Source organism: Gopherus flavomarginatus, chromosome 17 (genome assembly GCF_025201925.1).
Source record: "Gopherus flavomarginatus isolate rGopFla2 chromosome 17, rGopFla2.mat.asm, whole genome shotgun sequence".
NCBI lineage: Eukaryota > Metazoa > Chordata > Testudines > Testudinidae > Gopherus > Gopherus flavomarginatus.
In genome coordinates, this window is record NC_066633.1 from 3,634,248 (window position 1) to 3,651,483 (window position 17,236).

The following is a 17,236-nucleotide window of genomic DNA, read 5'->3' on the forward strand; positions in this document are numbered from 1 at the left end:
CCACTTGCAGCGCTGGTTGCTGTAAGTGTGGCCACTCTGCAGCGCTCGCCCTATACAGCTGTACTAATACAGCTGTAACAACCAGCGCTGCAAAATTTTAGATGTAGACATGGCCTATGTTTTGGGGAATGTGTGTTCCCTGTCTGTGCTGATGCAGAGACTCACTATTGTGGAGGGGTGCCGTTCTGCCCAGGTTAATCATGGGTTAACTGTGCTGTCATTATGCCAGATGATTCTAATTGTGCCCTTAATGCTACTGTGCTTGAAAAATACTTTCTAATGTTCCATCAAGCTCGCTGTCAACGGTGCCTGACTCTTAAGTGACACATTGTAACATTAGTTGTTCCCCTGAAGCACAGATGTTTATAAGTAGGAAAAGGAGTGCAGGACAAAGCTGTTTGCTTCACACAAGTGAGTATTGGCTCATCAGTGAAACTGTGAATTCTGAGGCTGGTTGCCCAACATGATGAATCTGCAAAGGTATTTGGAAAAAAAGTAGGAAGGAGCTCATGATCAAAAGAGCAAGTGCTTTTTTTTCTTTTTTTCTTTTTTTTTGGTAAGCAAATTGGAGGAAGAGAAAATGGCACATTGAGCCCGGATGCCCATTTAGGCTAAGATTTCCAATGCCACCTGTGAGATTTTGACACCCAGCTCACATCAAAATTCATGGGAATTGGGCACCCAGAGCCAAAATCTTAGTCCTTTTTTGTTCACATCCTCTAGAGCATCAAACTTCATGCACAGTTTTCCTGTGTGCATGCACAGCAAGCCTCAGTATTTGACGGAATATGTGTAATCTTAAAAACAAAACTTGATGGTATTCTATATTTTATATTTTTCTGTCCAAATTCTGAGTTGACTCCTGTAGAGCAAAGATGGTTTCAAGACCATGGCACTTATATTATGACTTGGAATCACCTGTGAGAAGAGATGGCTTTCTCTGGTACTCCAACATGGCTGTGTCAGGTTCCTGCCCAAACCCAGCATGTTTAAACTTAAAACTAAAACATCCTTAAAACTTACCTACTGGCATTTTTCCTCTGTCTCGTATAGAATTATGGAAGTCACTGGTATGTTCATTGTATGGTTTTTTTCATGATGCAGTCTTGTTTAGAAGTCCAGAGAGGAGTGGTAGCAATGAGAAGGTAGGCCATATGGGTTTGATAGCAGTATGGGAGGATGTAGATGCAACCAAGGGCCCTTCTCATACAAAACTCCAATATGAAAACATAGTCTTCCAAGGTCCCTTTACATTCTGTTGGTTAGTGAGGCAGCATGGTCTAGGATTCAGAGTAAGATTGGCTCCAATTCCTGAATCTGCCACCAACTTCCTCCATGACACTGGGCAAGTAACTGAAATTTTGGGCCTCAGTTCCTCCATCAGTAAATTAGGAAGAATCTACCTAACATCCAACCTGCCTTTGTAACGAGATCTGATATCTGCAGTGGAAGTGCACTCTGTGCAGGCTGGTATTGTTTGAGATAAGCAAATAATATTAAACTAATAATTTATTAGACTCTTGCCTGTTAATTGTTACAGCAGGTGATAACTTTCTTCAGCTTATCCTGATTAGAAATTACTTGGCAACTTTTAATATATCATGTTCTGTAGATTGATTGTGAGCAGCTCACTAAAAACATACAAAATTCAATTTGTCAGCTCTCATTGGACATGCAGGTCACATGGTATTGTTTTCATTACCTGATTGGATGAGTGTAACTCTTAGAATCAGATTTCTAGTGTGAATTCTAATTTTTGTCAATTAAAAATGTGCCTATTCACTTAATGTTCGATGCTCCTGGGAACATTCCCACCAGTAAACTCATGCAAAGATGGCAGAAGCTACTTACAGAAAAAAAAATCAAGCAAATACTGGAATTTTTTCGGTAGTGCATATCCAGGCTTAATGCTTTTTCGTACTCTACAGGAAAGTATTACAGGTGCTGGATTTGTGCTTTGTTCTTAATGAGAAAAAATAGGCATTTCCCCAGTCTCTGGTCTCCATTTCATATTGGTAACAAGTACTCCACACGTCCAAACCCCATATTCCCTTCATATGTACTACACCTAAGAGGGACCAAAACCCTTAATTCCCTCAAGCAGTTGCACAGCTATTCTAGGAATCAAGAAATATGTGAAACTTGGGATACTCGGTCCATGGAAAAAACAATACAAGTGGGTCCACGCTGCACCTGTACAGTATGATCTGTGTAATCAGAAAACAAACAAAGTATCTACTTTAATATATAAATTAAAGTTCCCTCTCTGTAAATGAAATAACCTTTTCAATGATTATAGAATTCCCTTCATTAATTCCCAAACCCCAGTGTTCAGTGATTTTCTATATTTTTATCTTTAAGTACATTTAGGTGTCAATTAAATTTGAAATATCTACATTTGTCAGCATTTCATTTTTGGTCGGTGTGATGTGCTGCTGATTTGTCCATGCATCCTGACACATGAAAAAAGCTCCCAAGATGCAGATCTTCCTCATTAAAAAATAAATCCATCCTATCATAATGGTACGCAGAGCCATGGAGCGCATCCCTGGCTTTATTGCACTGTGTTTCTGACATGATATTTTAAAAGGAACAGCCACGGCTGTCAGTACTGTCATATGCTAGTGCTAACTGAAGACATGTTAAACTAAACATTAGAAAGAGATCAGCAAGTCATCTGCATGGTAACTCAGCTAAGAGATTAGGTAGGCAGGAGCTGGTGCAGTCATGTGGAGATGATGAGGGTTGTTGCTGTGACGGACAGGATCCTTTTTTCCCTCTAAGACTACAGCATTGCCTGCCTTGTAGCTGGGCTAGCTGTGACCTGCCTTTTCAGAGACAGCTCTTTGTGTATGAAATCCTAGCAAGTAGTGGGTGGTAGACTGCAGGATCGTTGCTGAATTGGGTTAATGAGGGAATAGGCACTCTTTTTTGGATTTTACTGGCTCAAGCTAATAAAAAATTTAAACTTGGACATTTTAGATTTTGTCCCTTGTCTTTGACAAAAATCTTTTATGAAACTACAGCAGCAGCTGAATTTAAATAAGTTTTTATTATGAAATCCCACTTTATCATGTAAGGTGCCTTGCAGCCAAAAAAAAAAGGGGAGGGGGCCTATTAACTATCATTATAGCTTCCATCTTATTTATATTGATCTCCATTGAAATGCAGTTTATTAGCTGATCCACCCATCTGTCTTTTGAACTACCTTTTTCAAATTAGATATTCCTTCATGGTGGATTAATTCCACTTTTACAAAAAAAAAAATACTTGAATTTAAACAGACCCTAGCAAAGCAAAGGAGATCATTAGTAACACTTTGGAAAGGAAATGAACTGACTTATCTGAGGTTCACAACCTCCAGACTCTAACTGCACATAACCAAACGGTTGAATTCCTCACCAGAAAGCTGTGGAAATTCCAAGTTTCTTCTGATTTCTGTGAAACTCTAGTAGAGTTTTCTGGGATACTGCCAAGTGGTAATTCCCATGTATGAAAGAGAAAAGGAGCCTTTATACGTAAGTCAAGAAAGGATGTTTTTGATTATAAAAGTCTTTGTTGACCCCTTCATTAACATTAATTGAAATGTTCTTGGATATAAATATAAAACTATTGCCTGGAGGAGTTTGTTTCAAACATTTTGTAGCAAATGTAGCTTACTTCAGCGCCAGTATTTGGCTTTCCCTGGGATGTCCGTTACAGCATGAGGGGAGAGGAACAACTCATGTGACCATTCCAGTTGGAGTAACACAGACTACGGTATAATATAATCAGCTGTGCCCACCCCAGCCCCAGTTACTCAGGCCTAATTGTGAGTAAATGTTTATCACAAAAATCACAGTGGGCATCTCAAACCCTCTTGGGTTGTTGCCCACAGCCCCCGACATGCTCTTTCAGCCCGTCTTTCGCAATAGTAGTCAGGACACCAGAACTAAGAGAACACTGAAGACTATCTCAAACACAAGAGCCACGAGGCTTTAATATGCCTGAACCATAAGGTCAACAAGGTTCTGTCTCTCACCATTATTTGGGTCCTGTTCTGATTTCAGCATATTAGCCCATAATATAAACTGCTGTAATTTAATGTGCAAACCTGGTTCCATCATCTACGAGATAAGAACCTGCTCCTCACTGTACGTACTGGGCCCACTGAAGTAGTAGGAGTTCTGCTGTTGACTTCAGTGGTAGCAGCATCAGGTCCTCATCTTTTGATTTGCAATATGGCTTTGTGCTCCTAACAGCGTATCACTATTCATGGAGGTAGCTGGGATCTTACTCAGCTATGTGCAGCAGATAAAATGAATGTAGTTGGGCAGAGACCTCATGGGGATGGCTGAAAATGACGCAGGCTTTCATAATCCTGTATGATTTATCTTCCCTTCCTTCCCCTCCCCTCGCCCCATCATTGTTTAAATCATCTGGGAATGAAAAGCAGACCGGAGCACAATGCTGTAAAACAAAGCTCATCAGATTAAAATGCAGAGCTCTCTGGTTAACATTTTAAAATTGAATCTTTTTTTTAAAGTTTCTATTTGGGGGGACTTAGTTCTTTAAATGCTTTAAAATATTTCCAAGAGTACTTAAATGCTTATGTTTGATAAGTGGCTTAGCGTTACAGAGAGGAATGGCAGATTTATGCTCTACTACATGCATAAATTCTCATTGCTCTTTTCTTCTTTGCATCCAGTATGTTTCCGACATGGGCACTCTCTGCCATCTTCTCTCCTTTTCAGCTGAGGTTTAAAGCAGTAGTATCCTCTTCCATTTGCCCTGGAGCAAATTCAGTAACTCATTTCTGCTTTACACTGAAAAGAATAATCTAGCTGCTTTAAGGTTAAACAAAACAAAATAAAAAAAGCAGTTGACAGCTACAATTATTAGTGGAAAAGTATCCATAAAATCAGCTCCCTTGAAATACTTATTCTGTCACCCATTCTCAGTTTTATGCTTTCTCTTTCCCACCATGTCTTCTCCGTACTATACAGATAGCCAGCTATACATATGCACACAGAATTATGATGTTTTCTTCATTATGGAACTTTGTCATTGACTTCAGTGGGCAAAGGATCAGACCTGGGGTTCTGATCTGTGTATTGTTCATTATATAGTTTGTGTGTGTGTGTGTGTGTGTGTGTGTGTGTGTGTGTGTGTGTGTGTATGCCTATCGTTAATCTACAAACACAGAAAGACATAGACGTAATGTATGTTTATATGTAGGCACAGCTCATAGGATCAGCTGGACAAGACATATATTTTTATAAAAAATAAATGTTTAAACAATGCGTCACAGATAAAAAGATTCTAAAATCTTACTGGCAAAAATTTTCAGCCACCATCTCCAGCAGAAAGGGTGTGTCTGTATTACAGTATATAACTAATGGGGGAGAGGGTAATATTTCATGTATACATGTACTATACAGTATGTGTATAGTACGTACACCCCTTCTCTACAGCAGCACCTCCTAGCAACAATACCTCAAATGTGAGCAATTTTAAGACACATATTAAGACATTAGCAGGCAGCATTTCTGGAGAGAGAATGGTATAGGTAAGTAGTGCAGCACAGCATGGTACCGTTAGTTGTGTGGCTTTGGGACAAGGAGGTTTGTCTTATGTTTTGTGGATATTTGTTCCTCTTTACCCACTTGAGCAGCACTCTTCTGCTTATCCTGCTTGATATCTCAACCTGTGTGTCATTAGATTGTACAATGAAGCTGAGAACAGCTCAAAGGAATAATTTGGAAGGAAGTCAGATTGTTGGATGGGAATTGTGGTGGGAAGGCTGGTTTCCATCCTAGCTCCTATTACAGTGGTGATGGGTCTGCAGGTCCCAGCAGCTTTTCCCGAGAGGCAGCAGCACTGGATGTTTTAGAAAAACAATATTTTCAGCCTGCAAAGTAAAGCTGTACACTTACTCCATTGAGTCTTCTTGTACTCAGACCCTGGAGCAGGCAATTGAGTTCAGAAATTATTTAGAACCTGAATTGCTTGGTTTTCTCTCCCTTCCGCAACTTTGAATGTGACAACTTGATAACTTCCTTTTCTCTTCCTGTTTCCTTCAGCCTTGTAAAGCCCATGCGACACTATACAGTCTTCCTCTCTGAGGACTCTTCTGGTGATGAATTTCAGCAGGAAGAGGATCCTGTCTCTGCCTTCTCTGAAAACTTTTTCTTCTCAGCTCCTTTTGAATGGTCTAGTCTTTATTCTTTCATTGTATTAATTCAGGCTTTGAACAGCGATTTCTGCACCAGTGAAGGCTGCCTGCTTCTGTGCTTGGATTTTTAAAAGAGCTTTAAAATCTTTTTATAGCACTTGATGATTGTATTAATATTTCTCCTGCTTGACTGTTCTGATTCTGTGAGGCATGCAAGAGCATGTGTCCTGCATGAAGCACTGTGCTATTTGTTACCCACAACGTGGGTGCAAAACTTATCATGTTATTGGTGACTTGGGTTGTGTGGGAGGTGACCCTCCATTTATCTCTTCCTTCCAATGTGTTTGTTGCTTTCCCCTCCTTTTTTCCTGCTCACACCCTTTGCCCTTCTGCCATTCTTCTGCATCCAGGGCTACTTGTATGTTGTGAGTTGTCTTGTGAGCTGCTTCTGCTTCAGTGCAGTTGTCAGCTTCCTCCAATTCCACCCTCTTATTCCCAGCATCTCTGTTCCATCCCATACCAGGTCCTCAGTGGCTCATGGAAGAGTTCCCCTCAGGTTCCTCCCAAAGCCAGAGGATTTCCAAGGCTTCTCAGTGTGCAGTGTGTGACCCAAAATTACACAGGAAATAACACAAGTAGTTAGTCGATATTGCTTATTGTCTGTGCCTGTCATTGAACTCCCATTTTATTAACTTAATGTAAAGTACTTCAATGCAAGAACTTTTGACTTTAACTCTTTATAAATTCCATCTTCAAATACAGTCCCAGAAATTATTCTTCATGATAGTAACAGCTACGATGCTTTGGGTTTCATAAATCAATGTGCAGTTTTATTTAATTTGTGTGTGTGTGTGTGTGTGTGTGTGTGTTAGTTATACCACATGTGTACTTATTTATCTGTAAATAGTAACTGCTGAGTTCATTCCCAAACCTCTCTAACACTTTTGAGCCAAATTTTCAAACAAAGACTCCTACAGAGGATGGCTAAATCCTGAATTTAGAGGTCCATATCAACATTTTGGATTATAAATGCCTGTTTGAGGCACCTGAGTATTGATTAGGTGATCAGCCATAGGATTTTGAAATCATTCAAAAGCACCCACTTTTGAAAATTTGCATGTGTGTCAGTTTCCATGAATTTGGTGCACAGAATAGAATGAAACAGACCTAAACAAAATATTCCCATGTCTTCAAAATTGGAATAGTCATGCAGAAAAAAGCTTACATGGGGTGAAGTGCAGACTGACCTGTAATACACACCTCTTATTGGCGCTCTGAACATTCCTGACGGAAGGGCAGTGAGCAGTAAGGCCTTGATCCAAGGGATTGATCCTAATGGGCCAGTCAGACCAAACCTGAACCTTCATTGAGGTCCCCCTGCCCCCCCCAACAAAGAAAAAGTTAATTCCTACAAAATACTGTTCATTCTTGCAACTCCATGCACTTCTGTTTGTGCCCAAAGCCTGAGGTGTTGAAATTTTGGGAGGGAGCCTGTTCTTGGACTATTTGACTGCTCCAAGAGCAGGAAGTGCCTGAAATCTAGACAGCACCAGGTCTCAAGCAGTTTCCACCACTGAGATTGATGTGCAGTCAGATCTGAGTGCTTCTCCAAACCCAGCTGCCTGTGACTAACTGCAGCTGTGTGTGACTAGCCTGTGGGAAGGGGCTAACGTGGTGCCCAGGAGATAGTGTGCTCTCAAAAGTCACCCGATTTGTGACCTGTAGCCCTAGCTGTTGCTACACGTGAGGAAATATTCAAAACTTGGGCTAACAAGAATATGACTGACAATTTTAGCCTGCTTTCAGATGGACAACTAGCACCACAATGGGTTGGGAGGAACATAACAGTAGCCAGGGTAGCTGACTCTTTGAGGATTGGAGGGTGGGTACAGAGACCTCTAATAGTGGGTAAGATTACCCCATAATGACAGAGAAGACGGGCAGAAACTTAAGACCCCACCATGGGTTGGCCATCTGAGGACAGAAAGGAAGATCTTGCACTTGTGCTTATGTATTTAATTCACACAGGACCCCACCCTGCAGTATTTTTCCAATAAGATCTGATGTTAAGGAGTTATGAGCAAGTTGTGCGTGAGATTAAAGATGGAAATTCTGATCACGTCTGTAAAGATTCTGCTTTCACATGCCTTCACTAAGGGCCTGATCCAAAGCCTACAGAAGTCAGTGGACCTCTCTCTCTTTTGGATCAGGACCTGAGTCGTCATAACCGACACTGTGCTGCATTCCCACCCTCATAAATCCCACCTGGTTGCTCCAACTCCTCTTCATGCAAACCTGAACTTGCATTTCACAAGATGTGGTATTAATTCATTCTTTATTGCCCCATATGAAATAGTTTTATGCTGTAGGAGAAGTCACTAGCAAGAGATATGCACTACTGGCTGCCTCTGTCTTGTGCATCTTTTCACAGCTGCACTGATGGTTGAATGCCAGTGTTTGTGTAATGGTGAATGAAGCAGGGTACACTTTGCTCATAAATTTGCATTATATATATAAAAAAATATGGAAAGAAAGGGAAGGATTCTTCATTACATTACCCACACTGCCAAATATTTTCTCTTAATCCAAAGCCTTGTTTAAATGCCACTGAGAGACTGGCTGCTAATCAAGTGCCAGTCACCACAGAAATGCATGTCAGGTCTCATTATTAATTGGATGCACATTATGCTGCTATTCTCCCATACGCAGAACTGATATGCAAATCTAATGGTGTTCAAGAAATTTTTTTCTGAAGTACATGTGAGAAGTGTATTCTGGTAACCCAAGGGTTGGCTGTAAATGTAAAATAGATTTCCCCATCATGGACTGCAGTGTCTCCTGATAAGATGACACCAGTATAATCATTGAAACTATACACAATACTCCCAATTACTGCAGGAAAACCCCATGAATTACATTCAGTGCTGAATGAGCTAGAATTTAGAGAATGTAACTGTGTGCAAAACACAGGAGTATTTGCAGCTGCGCTTTTTTGTTGGGAATATCCAACTTCCTGCATAAAACGACTGGGCCTCGTTACAATATTCTACATGTGGGCAGGCTCGCAGCCAGTCAGAGTGGAGAGCTAGTGTCAGATAATTCATGTTCAAATACAGCTCTGCTCAGTGAGTTTTCAACTGCATCATCACTGCTTTCTTTTCATTCCTCCTTTTCAATACCCGTCTCCCTCCATTTAAAATCCTCCAGTCTTAAACGTGGTCTTTTTTCTTTCCACCTCTGCCCACACTCCCTCTGTTAATGGGATACTGTCAAAAGTAATTTGCTCCCCAAAATATAATTTTATAAATATATAAGTAGAGAAATTGGACTGTGATATTTCTAAACTCCAGTGGGAAAAGATTTTAAAAAACCAACCAAACATTCCCCTGCAAACATTGCAGCATTTTGCTAGAGTTTTGAGAACCATTATGTGACCTTGACTTGTCTGTTTCATTTGTCCTAGCTGAGTGAAATGTAAAAGTAAACAGCACAGATTGTGAAAAGTGAGCTTTTACTTTAAAAATTCATTAGCTATTTGTAAGATAGTGAAATTAAAATAATTTTTAATGGGGCAGTAAGTGTCCTCTTAAAACTGAACTTCTCTATATCCCCTTCATTCCCCTTCATTCTACTTTATGGTTTATAAAGCTGCTAGATAATCATGACCACCTTCTCTTGATGTATTGGGAGGATTGTCAAGAAAAGAGAAAGCAATGAAGTAACCATTCTTTCCTTACTGCTGCTCACAGAAGTATGTTTATTGAAGTGTTTTATTGAAAGATCAGTTAACACAATTTGGATTTAAACTGTTTTCATCATCCCAACGGAAATGCAAAAACTCAACTAACATCATCTGTAGTGAAAGTAAATGCGTGTGGATGTTCTAAAGTATTGATAATCTAAGTAGTAATGATACCTAGAAGAAAATCTTACTGTTGAAAACATGCCATCTTAAACCCACGTGGCTCCTAAATTAGGACCAGGAGTATGTTAGTTTCAAAGTGCAACAAAAGGGAAATAAATCTAAATGTTCAGAATTCAACCCAATGCAATGGGCTCAAGCCAGCCCCTACAGGAGGTACCATAAGGGTCAAATGAGAGGTATATTGTATCCATGCTGAGATCACCCTTGGGGATTCACTCCCTAGTTTGAAATGTTGCACCCTTCAAAAAGGATTTGAAAGAAAATTATTCTAGGTGTGAGATGATAAAGCATTTTTGTCTCTTAGGCCTCAGCCATACCGGGCCCTGAAAGAGTCTGATAGTGCTGATGGAGAAGAGGTTCTCAGTCCAGAAAAAGCAGAGGAGGCTCTGCCCCCAGACCCTTCTACGCCAGACAAGGTCACAGAAGTTAACCTCCTGGAGGACATTTTCACTAATTTAGAGGTGGAAAAACAGCCTCAATCTCTCAGCCAAGCCAAAAGCTTGGAAGACCTAAGGACCCCCAAAGAGGAGGGTGTGCTGCAATGTACTTTTGATTACCAGGTATGGGCATAATTTTATACAAGGTAAATGATAAAGAATGGAAGGGTTTCTGCAGAATTAAAGGGCCCTCCATCAGCCAGCTTTCTGGAGGAAAGAATTGTGTGTTTCAGTGTAAATGCATCCATTTCCCCCTTCCAGTCCCAGTGTGTCTAGAAGATTCATTTCTGAATGAGAGATTATGTCCATGAAGTAGAACATGATTATAGGGCAGTGGGCTTTTGTTGTGACATAAAAGCAAGGAGAAACCAAGACTTTCATTTTCAAAGCAGGAATCCTGATCCATTTACAAGGGGTTTTTCCCAGAATCTGCTGAGTCCCCCAGCTGTAGGACACCGATATCCGGGAGGCTGGTGCTCAGCAATGCGAATACTAAGCAGCTTAGGAAGCAAAAGGGTGGTGCAGTAGTTAGGGCAGTAGCCCAAGACTTGGAAAACCCTGGTTCAAATCTCTGCTCCACCACAGCCAGGTCACTTTGTTTCTGTGCCTCAGTTCTCCATCTGTACATTGGGGATAATAATCCCACAAGATAAAGCTTTGGAGGCAATCAGCTATTACAGCACCGGGGGCCAGATGAGTACCTGAGATGGACAGGAGATTTCGCAGCCCCTTCATTTCTGAGTTGCTTGAATTTTGGCCAACATGAGTCAAAAAGGGGAATCAATTTGTAAAGTCTCATCATTCTTGATGCAGCATGTTTCCTGAATAGCCTTCTTAGCAAGTACAAAGCTAAAGTATAGACCCTTTGACATCTGTGTGCAACACCAAGCAAAGGCATGTAGCATCGTGCCTATAATGATACTTAGTGGCTTATAGCCAGGTGTCACAGAGCATTTGCTGTATGTTAATTAAAGCTTTTGAGCCTGGTCTCCTCCACTTCCCCCGTAAGTAGATTTCACTGTATTCAGATTACATTTGGGAAATGGAAGGTGCAGGGGTATGCCCAATGTCACACAACCCATTGGTGGCAGAGTTGGAATTAAAACCCAGAGGCCTGACTTCTTGTCTCCTATCCTCATGCCTAGACCACAGTCTTTTCTCTGTCCCTCACCTGCAAATGTTTGCAGGATGTGTGCATCCTTCTCTCCGGCCCCTCCTATGCCCCCTATTGCTGTGCTGTTCATGTCTGTGCTAAGCAGGAGATGTTAATCTATCTTGTACTTTCTGGCAGAGGATGGATCTTGGTGAATCTGAGAGAAGCAGGATTGTGCCAGCAATAAAACTCTCTCATCCCTACAACAAGCTGTGGAGTATGGGTCACGATGACATGGCTATTCCTACCAAATATTCCCAAAGCTCACCAGAGAGGCCCCTGACTTCTTTTGGGACCATCCCATCAGTCCCACGGAGACCCCGGAGCAGAGACAGCATCCCGATGCCTGCGGAAAAGGAAGAAGGGAACACGGCTATTCAAGGGAACATCACCATCCCTAGACCACAGGGCCGAAAAACTCCTGAGCAAGGGATAGTCCCTCCACCACCAGCACCTAGACCCACCAAACCCCAGACTCCAGCTGGCACAGCAGACGCTGTGAACGCCTACGCTGTGAGACGTAGTGACTTGGTTTCAGAGCTAATGCAGGAGCCCTTTGGAGCTGGGAATGTGTCCCTTGACCCAGAATTCAGACAGTCAGTAACTTATTCACCTCACCCCTCTCAGCTTCTCTCCAGTTCTAGCAGTGCTACTGAGATGCTCCAGCCAGTCAAGGTTAGTACAGAAAATGCCGGTAGTGAAAGTGACTATCTTCTTCGTCTGCTGGATCCATTAAAAACAACCAGCTGGCAAAACATGGGATCCCAGCAAGGCTCCAGCAGGATGCAGAGCTCAGCCTCTCGAAGCTCTGCTGCCGGCTTTGCTTCAGTGGTGAGCGACTTTGCATCTCCTCCACCAGCACCATTCACCCAGCCGCTGGGATACCCTCCTTCAGCACTGCCATTTCTGCAGCCATCCCTCAATCCATTTACACAGACAGTGCCAGCAGCCCTGACGATATCGCTGGTCAGACCCCCAGGGGGGCCCTTTACTCCTCCTTTAGGCCACGCTTATTGCTCCAGCTTCATGACACCTAATTCTGGCTTTTACCAACCACAGCAACCTAAGCCAAACATTTCAGCATTGTCCATGCCCCATCTATTTGGCCAAGCTCCGACAGCATCACAGGCTAGTTCCTTACTGCAGCAGAGCCATAATCCTTCCCCAGCCAGCTCTCTGCAGCCAGCACGTCCTTCTAAAATCAGAACATTACCAGCAGGCCATTCTGGCTCAAAGATAGCTGTCAAGCAAGGGTTGACGCTAAGTTCTAACGACCCCCCTCTGGTTCCCCCAAGGCCCGCTAAGGGCGTAGAATCAGTGTTACTTCCCTCAAAACCTGAGGAGACAAAAGATCCATTTGAAGATTTGTTAAAAAAGACAAAACAGGAGGTTTCAGGCACGCCAGGTAACGTAGAACAGCTCAGAAAGCAATGGGAAACCTTTGAATAATGCTCCCATCTGACCTTATTTCTTTGGGGGGTTGGATTTTTTATTTTATTATTATTGTTATTTGGTTGGCTTGTTTTGAGCCAGCACAAAACCATGTTTCTTTATATGGAAAGTTATAGACACAGGAAACACAACTGCTCTTCTAGAATTCACATACAAGTGCTACTGGCTGGAGTCCATTTTGCTGATGAACCCCCACATTGTCCCATTACCAGCTAAGGTTTCTCACTGGTATCCTAGCTGGCTTTTTGCCTGCAGTCAGTTAAAATTCCAATGAGTCTTGCACTGGCCAGAGCATTCAGGTCATTAGGGTATTATTTCCTTTTCTTTTCCCCCACACAGCCTTTTCAAGAAACTACTGAACCAGAAACTGCTCATTCCCTCCCTTCTAGTCTCACACACCCTGGGACATGACACAGCACGTAGTTTTTGCTTCCTACCTGTGTGAACAGTGTTCAGATCAATTTCTTCAATTACACATATTGCTTATAATGTTTTGCTTACATATGTAGTATGCAACAAGGTAACCAAGACTTGTGGTTTGTATTGAGTTAATCCACTGGGCTTAAATTGCATTTGTTTAATAGCCTGTCTAGCAATATATACACGTGACTATTACACAATTTTATCAGCTTTTGTTGTAGGTTTTGTTTGTTTTTTTTACACTCACTCCACTACCATCCCCTACAGAGCAGGGACTTCTTCAGTACAAAACCCATACAAGTCCCAGTTACAGCAAAACTGCAGCACAGAGCAAAGCATCCTGCAGCTCAGGGCTCGATCCTCTGTCTCCCATGGGAAACTGGAAGCACCAGCAATTTAGTTTTTAGACAAAGACATCGGAAAATGTCTTTTGATGGGGTCCTTAAACTATATCCTAGTTAACCTGTAATTGTATGTTAGTAGTATATATATACATATTCTAGACAGCAGTATTTGAACTGGATGTAATAGTATCTTATTTTATTACAAAAAAGAGAACAAACATCAGGGCATAAGTATTCCCAGCTCTTGAGTTCTCAAAGCCAAACCGTAGTACACTGACCAGGAGGCCTGGTTTCAGATTGGTAAAGCCACAGTACATGTCTGTACACAGAAATCACAACCTATACATATTGCCGAATAAGTGATATAACATTAGAGTGTTAATAGGTGACAGCTGCCTCTCATTGCTGTATTTTTGGAAGCACTAAGTGCCACCTTGGCGCAGCTGAGATCTTATCACCGGGTACAGGGCTCAGCCTCCCTCATTCATCCTGTCTGAAAAGTCATGAACTTTGTTCCTACTTTTGCTGAGTACACAAATGGAGGGTGGAGGGTTGTGGGATCGTGTGATGTACTATAAAGTAATGAACATGTTTATTGATTTGCATTTTGTAAGATATTTCTCTCTGGCCACCGTGACCTCAAACATTTCAATGCTTAAGGTTGGCATTTCTTATAAAAACTGCTACCTTTAAAATGATCATTTTTGTGTTACTTAAGTGTTGTTGGGTTTTGGTTTTTTACTTGGACACAAGTTGCTTTAAAAAAAACTACTCAAAAGTGATTTTGTCACCATTAAGTCTTTGCTTAACTAAAAGAAGCAGTTGTGGACATCTGGGAAATTCTTGTGAGACTCTATCCAAATTCTCTGCAGTGTATTTTGTTCCTACAGTCTCCTTGGAGGCTCTCTTATTCTAGTGTGTTAAAATGGCTGTCTACATTGGAACCTGTGCAATACAAGAGAAATTTACTCTAACTGAATGCCAACAGTTTGGGGGAGACCCTAATGCTGCATTTGTTATATTTCTGTAGAGTACTGTTGCTTTTACAAGCCATTTGATCCGTTTTGTATTTTTTCTTTCTTTTCTTTTTGCTGGAAGACGGATGGTTTTGATATTGCCTAGTTCTTAATAGTAAAATATTTAAAGTCTACAGGATTAGCTGCATTTTGTTCTAGACTATATAGAATGTGAATGTATGAGTTACCAATTTGGTCTAGAATCTCTGAACCCCTTTAGCTGCTGTACCCTGAGTCACAAAACTTTCTCAGTTCTCATAGGTGTATGCTATAAAGTGGTGCATATGAATTGCCATTTCATTTGCATATACGTCTAGTGTCTCCTTCTTAATGCTATGCACTGACTGTGTATTGAGTATTCCTTTTCAACTAAGTGGGAAAATCCTACGGTATTTCTGTATCATTGCGAGGTATTTTCCAGCCTTATTTAATGTTTTATTCTGTTCACCCATTGCTATAACCTATTCCAGTATGCAGTCTTCTACACTGTTCTTCTGAAATGCACAGATGCCTCTTGATTTTAAGAGGCCAATCCTGAGACACTGAAAAGTATTAAAACACTTTATCATGTTATTCACTCTTCACTTCATTTTACAGAAGGAAAAAACAGTCAGGCCCACCTGAGAGAGATCCTTAATAGTAGGAGCACTTTGCTAATGTTTGTCCTTTTTGCAGGTTTAGCATAATAAAAGAATCAAACCATCAAGGGTGGTATTAATTTTGTCTCATTTAGACTGTTTAATATCTGACATGGTGTTCATTTCATAGTGGCAGATTTAAGCAAACTGTGTGGTTGGAAGAAATGTCTCAGATACTTAATGCAGGACTCAATGTTGCTTTTTTGGTTTTAAAAGCACCTACTTTGAGCTCTGTATTGGAAAATCCGGTATGCTGGGAATTGCACACACCTAACAGCTAACACATTTTTAGCTATTTCCCAATGGCATATACTCATCTTAGGGTATTTTCCACTGTAGTTGGCGATGTGCATGTTTGATGGGGGTTTTATTGCCTTCCTTATTTACATTTCCTCTTCTCCATTAGAACGTTTTTTTCCCTCTCATTTTAAAAGTTGCTGAGTGTATGGGCCAGAGTTCAGCAGTGCTCCTCCAGGTAATCAAAACTGCTGTTCTGACGTGTCCCACTGATCAAGTTAGAAGCATTTTAGGGTCTGGGATTGGATAATGTAGGTTAAAAAAAATTATTTGATTTCTGTGTGTTTCTGTCCTTGAGAAGCCTATATAAGGTGTGAGTTTATTACTTTGAATTAATCTTCACAGAAATGTCTGACATAACCATTAGAGTTGGTTGGTAGTTCTTGAGCTAATATTTTTTGTAAGTAAAATGTCCATTTGTCAAAACCAAAACTTTTCATGAAACCTCATTTTTGACTGAACTTTGTCGGGAGGGTTTCTCAGGTCTGAGATCAGAGGGGTAGCCGTGTTAGTCTGGATCTGTAAAAGCAGCAAAGAATGCTGTGGCACCTTATAGACTAACAGACGTTTTGGAGCATGAGCTTTCGTGGGTGAATACCCACTTCCTCAGATGCATGTCTGAGGAAGTGGGTATTCACCCACGAAAGCTCATGCTCCAAAACGTCTGTTAGTCTATAAGGTGCCACAGGATTCAGGTCTGAGAGTGAGCGTGTGAGACCCTGCCTCAGAATACGTAATAACTCAGAGGTTAGGGAGACCCAGGTCCAATTCCTTGCTCTCTCTGATTCAGCACCAACTGGGCCTTTGGCTCTTTTGTTCTGGTATGGTGAGCTGTGTGTGTGTCAATTTCTTTGTTTGTTTTCATGAAAAAAAATGTGAAAGTTTTCCTCCCAGATCAGAATGGAAACAAATGTTGAAATGTTTAACGCTTTTGCAAACCAGAATTCTTGTTTTCTAGATGGCGTGAGTTGCCCTTTACACTCTCCAGATTATTGTATTTAGTATGCACCAGCTCTTCCACTGTGTTGTGTATATAGTTTTAAATGTATTTCCACCCAGCCAGGCCCTTGTGAAGCTCAGCTGTTCAATCATCCTTAGCAACTGCTCCTTTTGGGTCACATGACATCTTATTATTTTTCAGTATCAGGGGGTAGCTATGTTAGTGTGTATCTACAAAAACAACAACGAGTCCAGTGACAGCTTAAAGACTAACAGATTTATTTGGGCATAAGCTTTCATGGGTAAAAAACCCCACTTCTTCAGATGCATGGAGTGAAAATTCTGTAATTTTCACTCCATGCATCTGAAGAAGTGGGCTTTTTTACCCATGAAAGCTTATGCCCAAATAAATCTGTTGTTATTTTTCAGTGTATCGGAACTTGTATTTGCAATAGGCAGCT

At 41.2% G+C, this 17,236-nt stretch overlaps 1 protein-coding gene across 8 annotated transcripts in view; it reads left to right on the top strand.

Annotated features, from left to right (window-relative positions):
- Positions 1-14,169, top strand: part of DENND1A (DENN domain containing 1A) — a 353,469-nt gene extending 339,300 nt beyond the window's left edge. For 5 of the 8 annotated variants that reach the window (XM_050926228.1, XM_050926229.1, XM_050926230.1 and 2 more), the window contains 3 exons: positions 6,063-6,191; positions 10,384-10,639; positions 11,808-14,169. In XM_050926228.1, coding sequence (XP_050782185.1) covers positions 6,063-6,191; positions 10,384-10,639; positions 11,808-13,118 — 1,696 coding nt within the window. In that variant the 3' untranslated portion in view covers positions 13,119-14,169. The remainder of the gene's footprint in view (positions 1-6,062; positions 6,192-10,383; positions 10,640-11,807) is intronic. The other 3 variants (XM_050926231.1, XM_050926232.1, XM_050926233.1) reach the window with 1 other exon arrangement.
- The last annotated feature ends 3,067 nt before the right edge of the window (positions 14,170-17,236 follow it).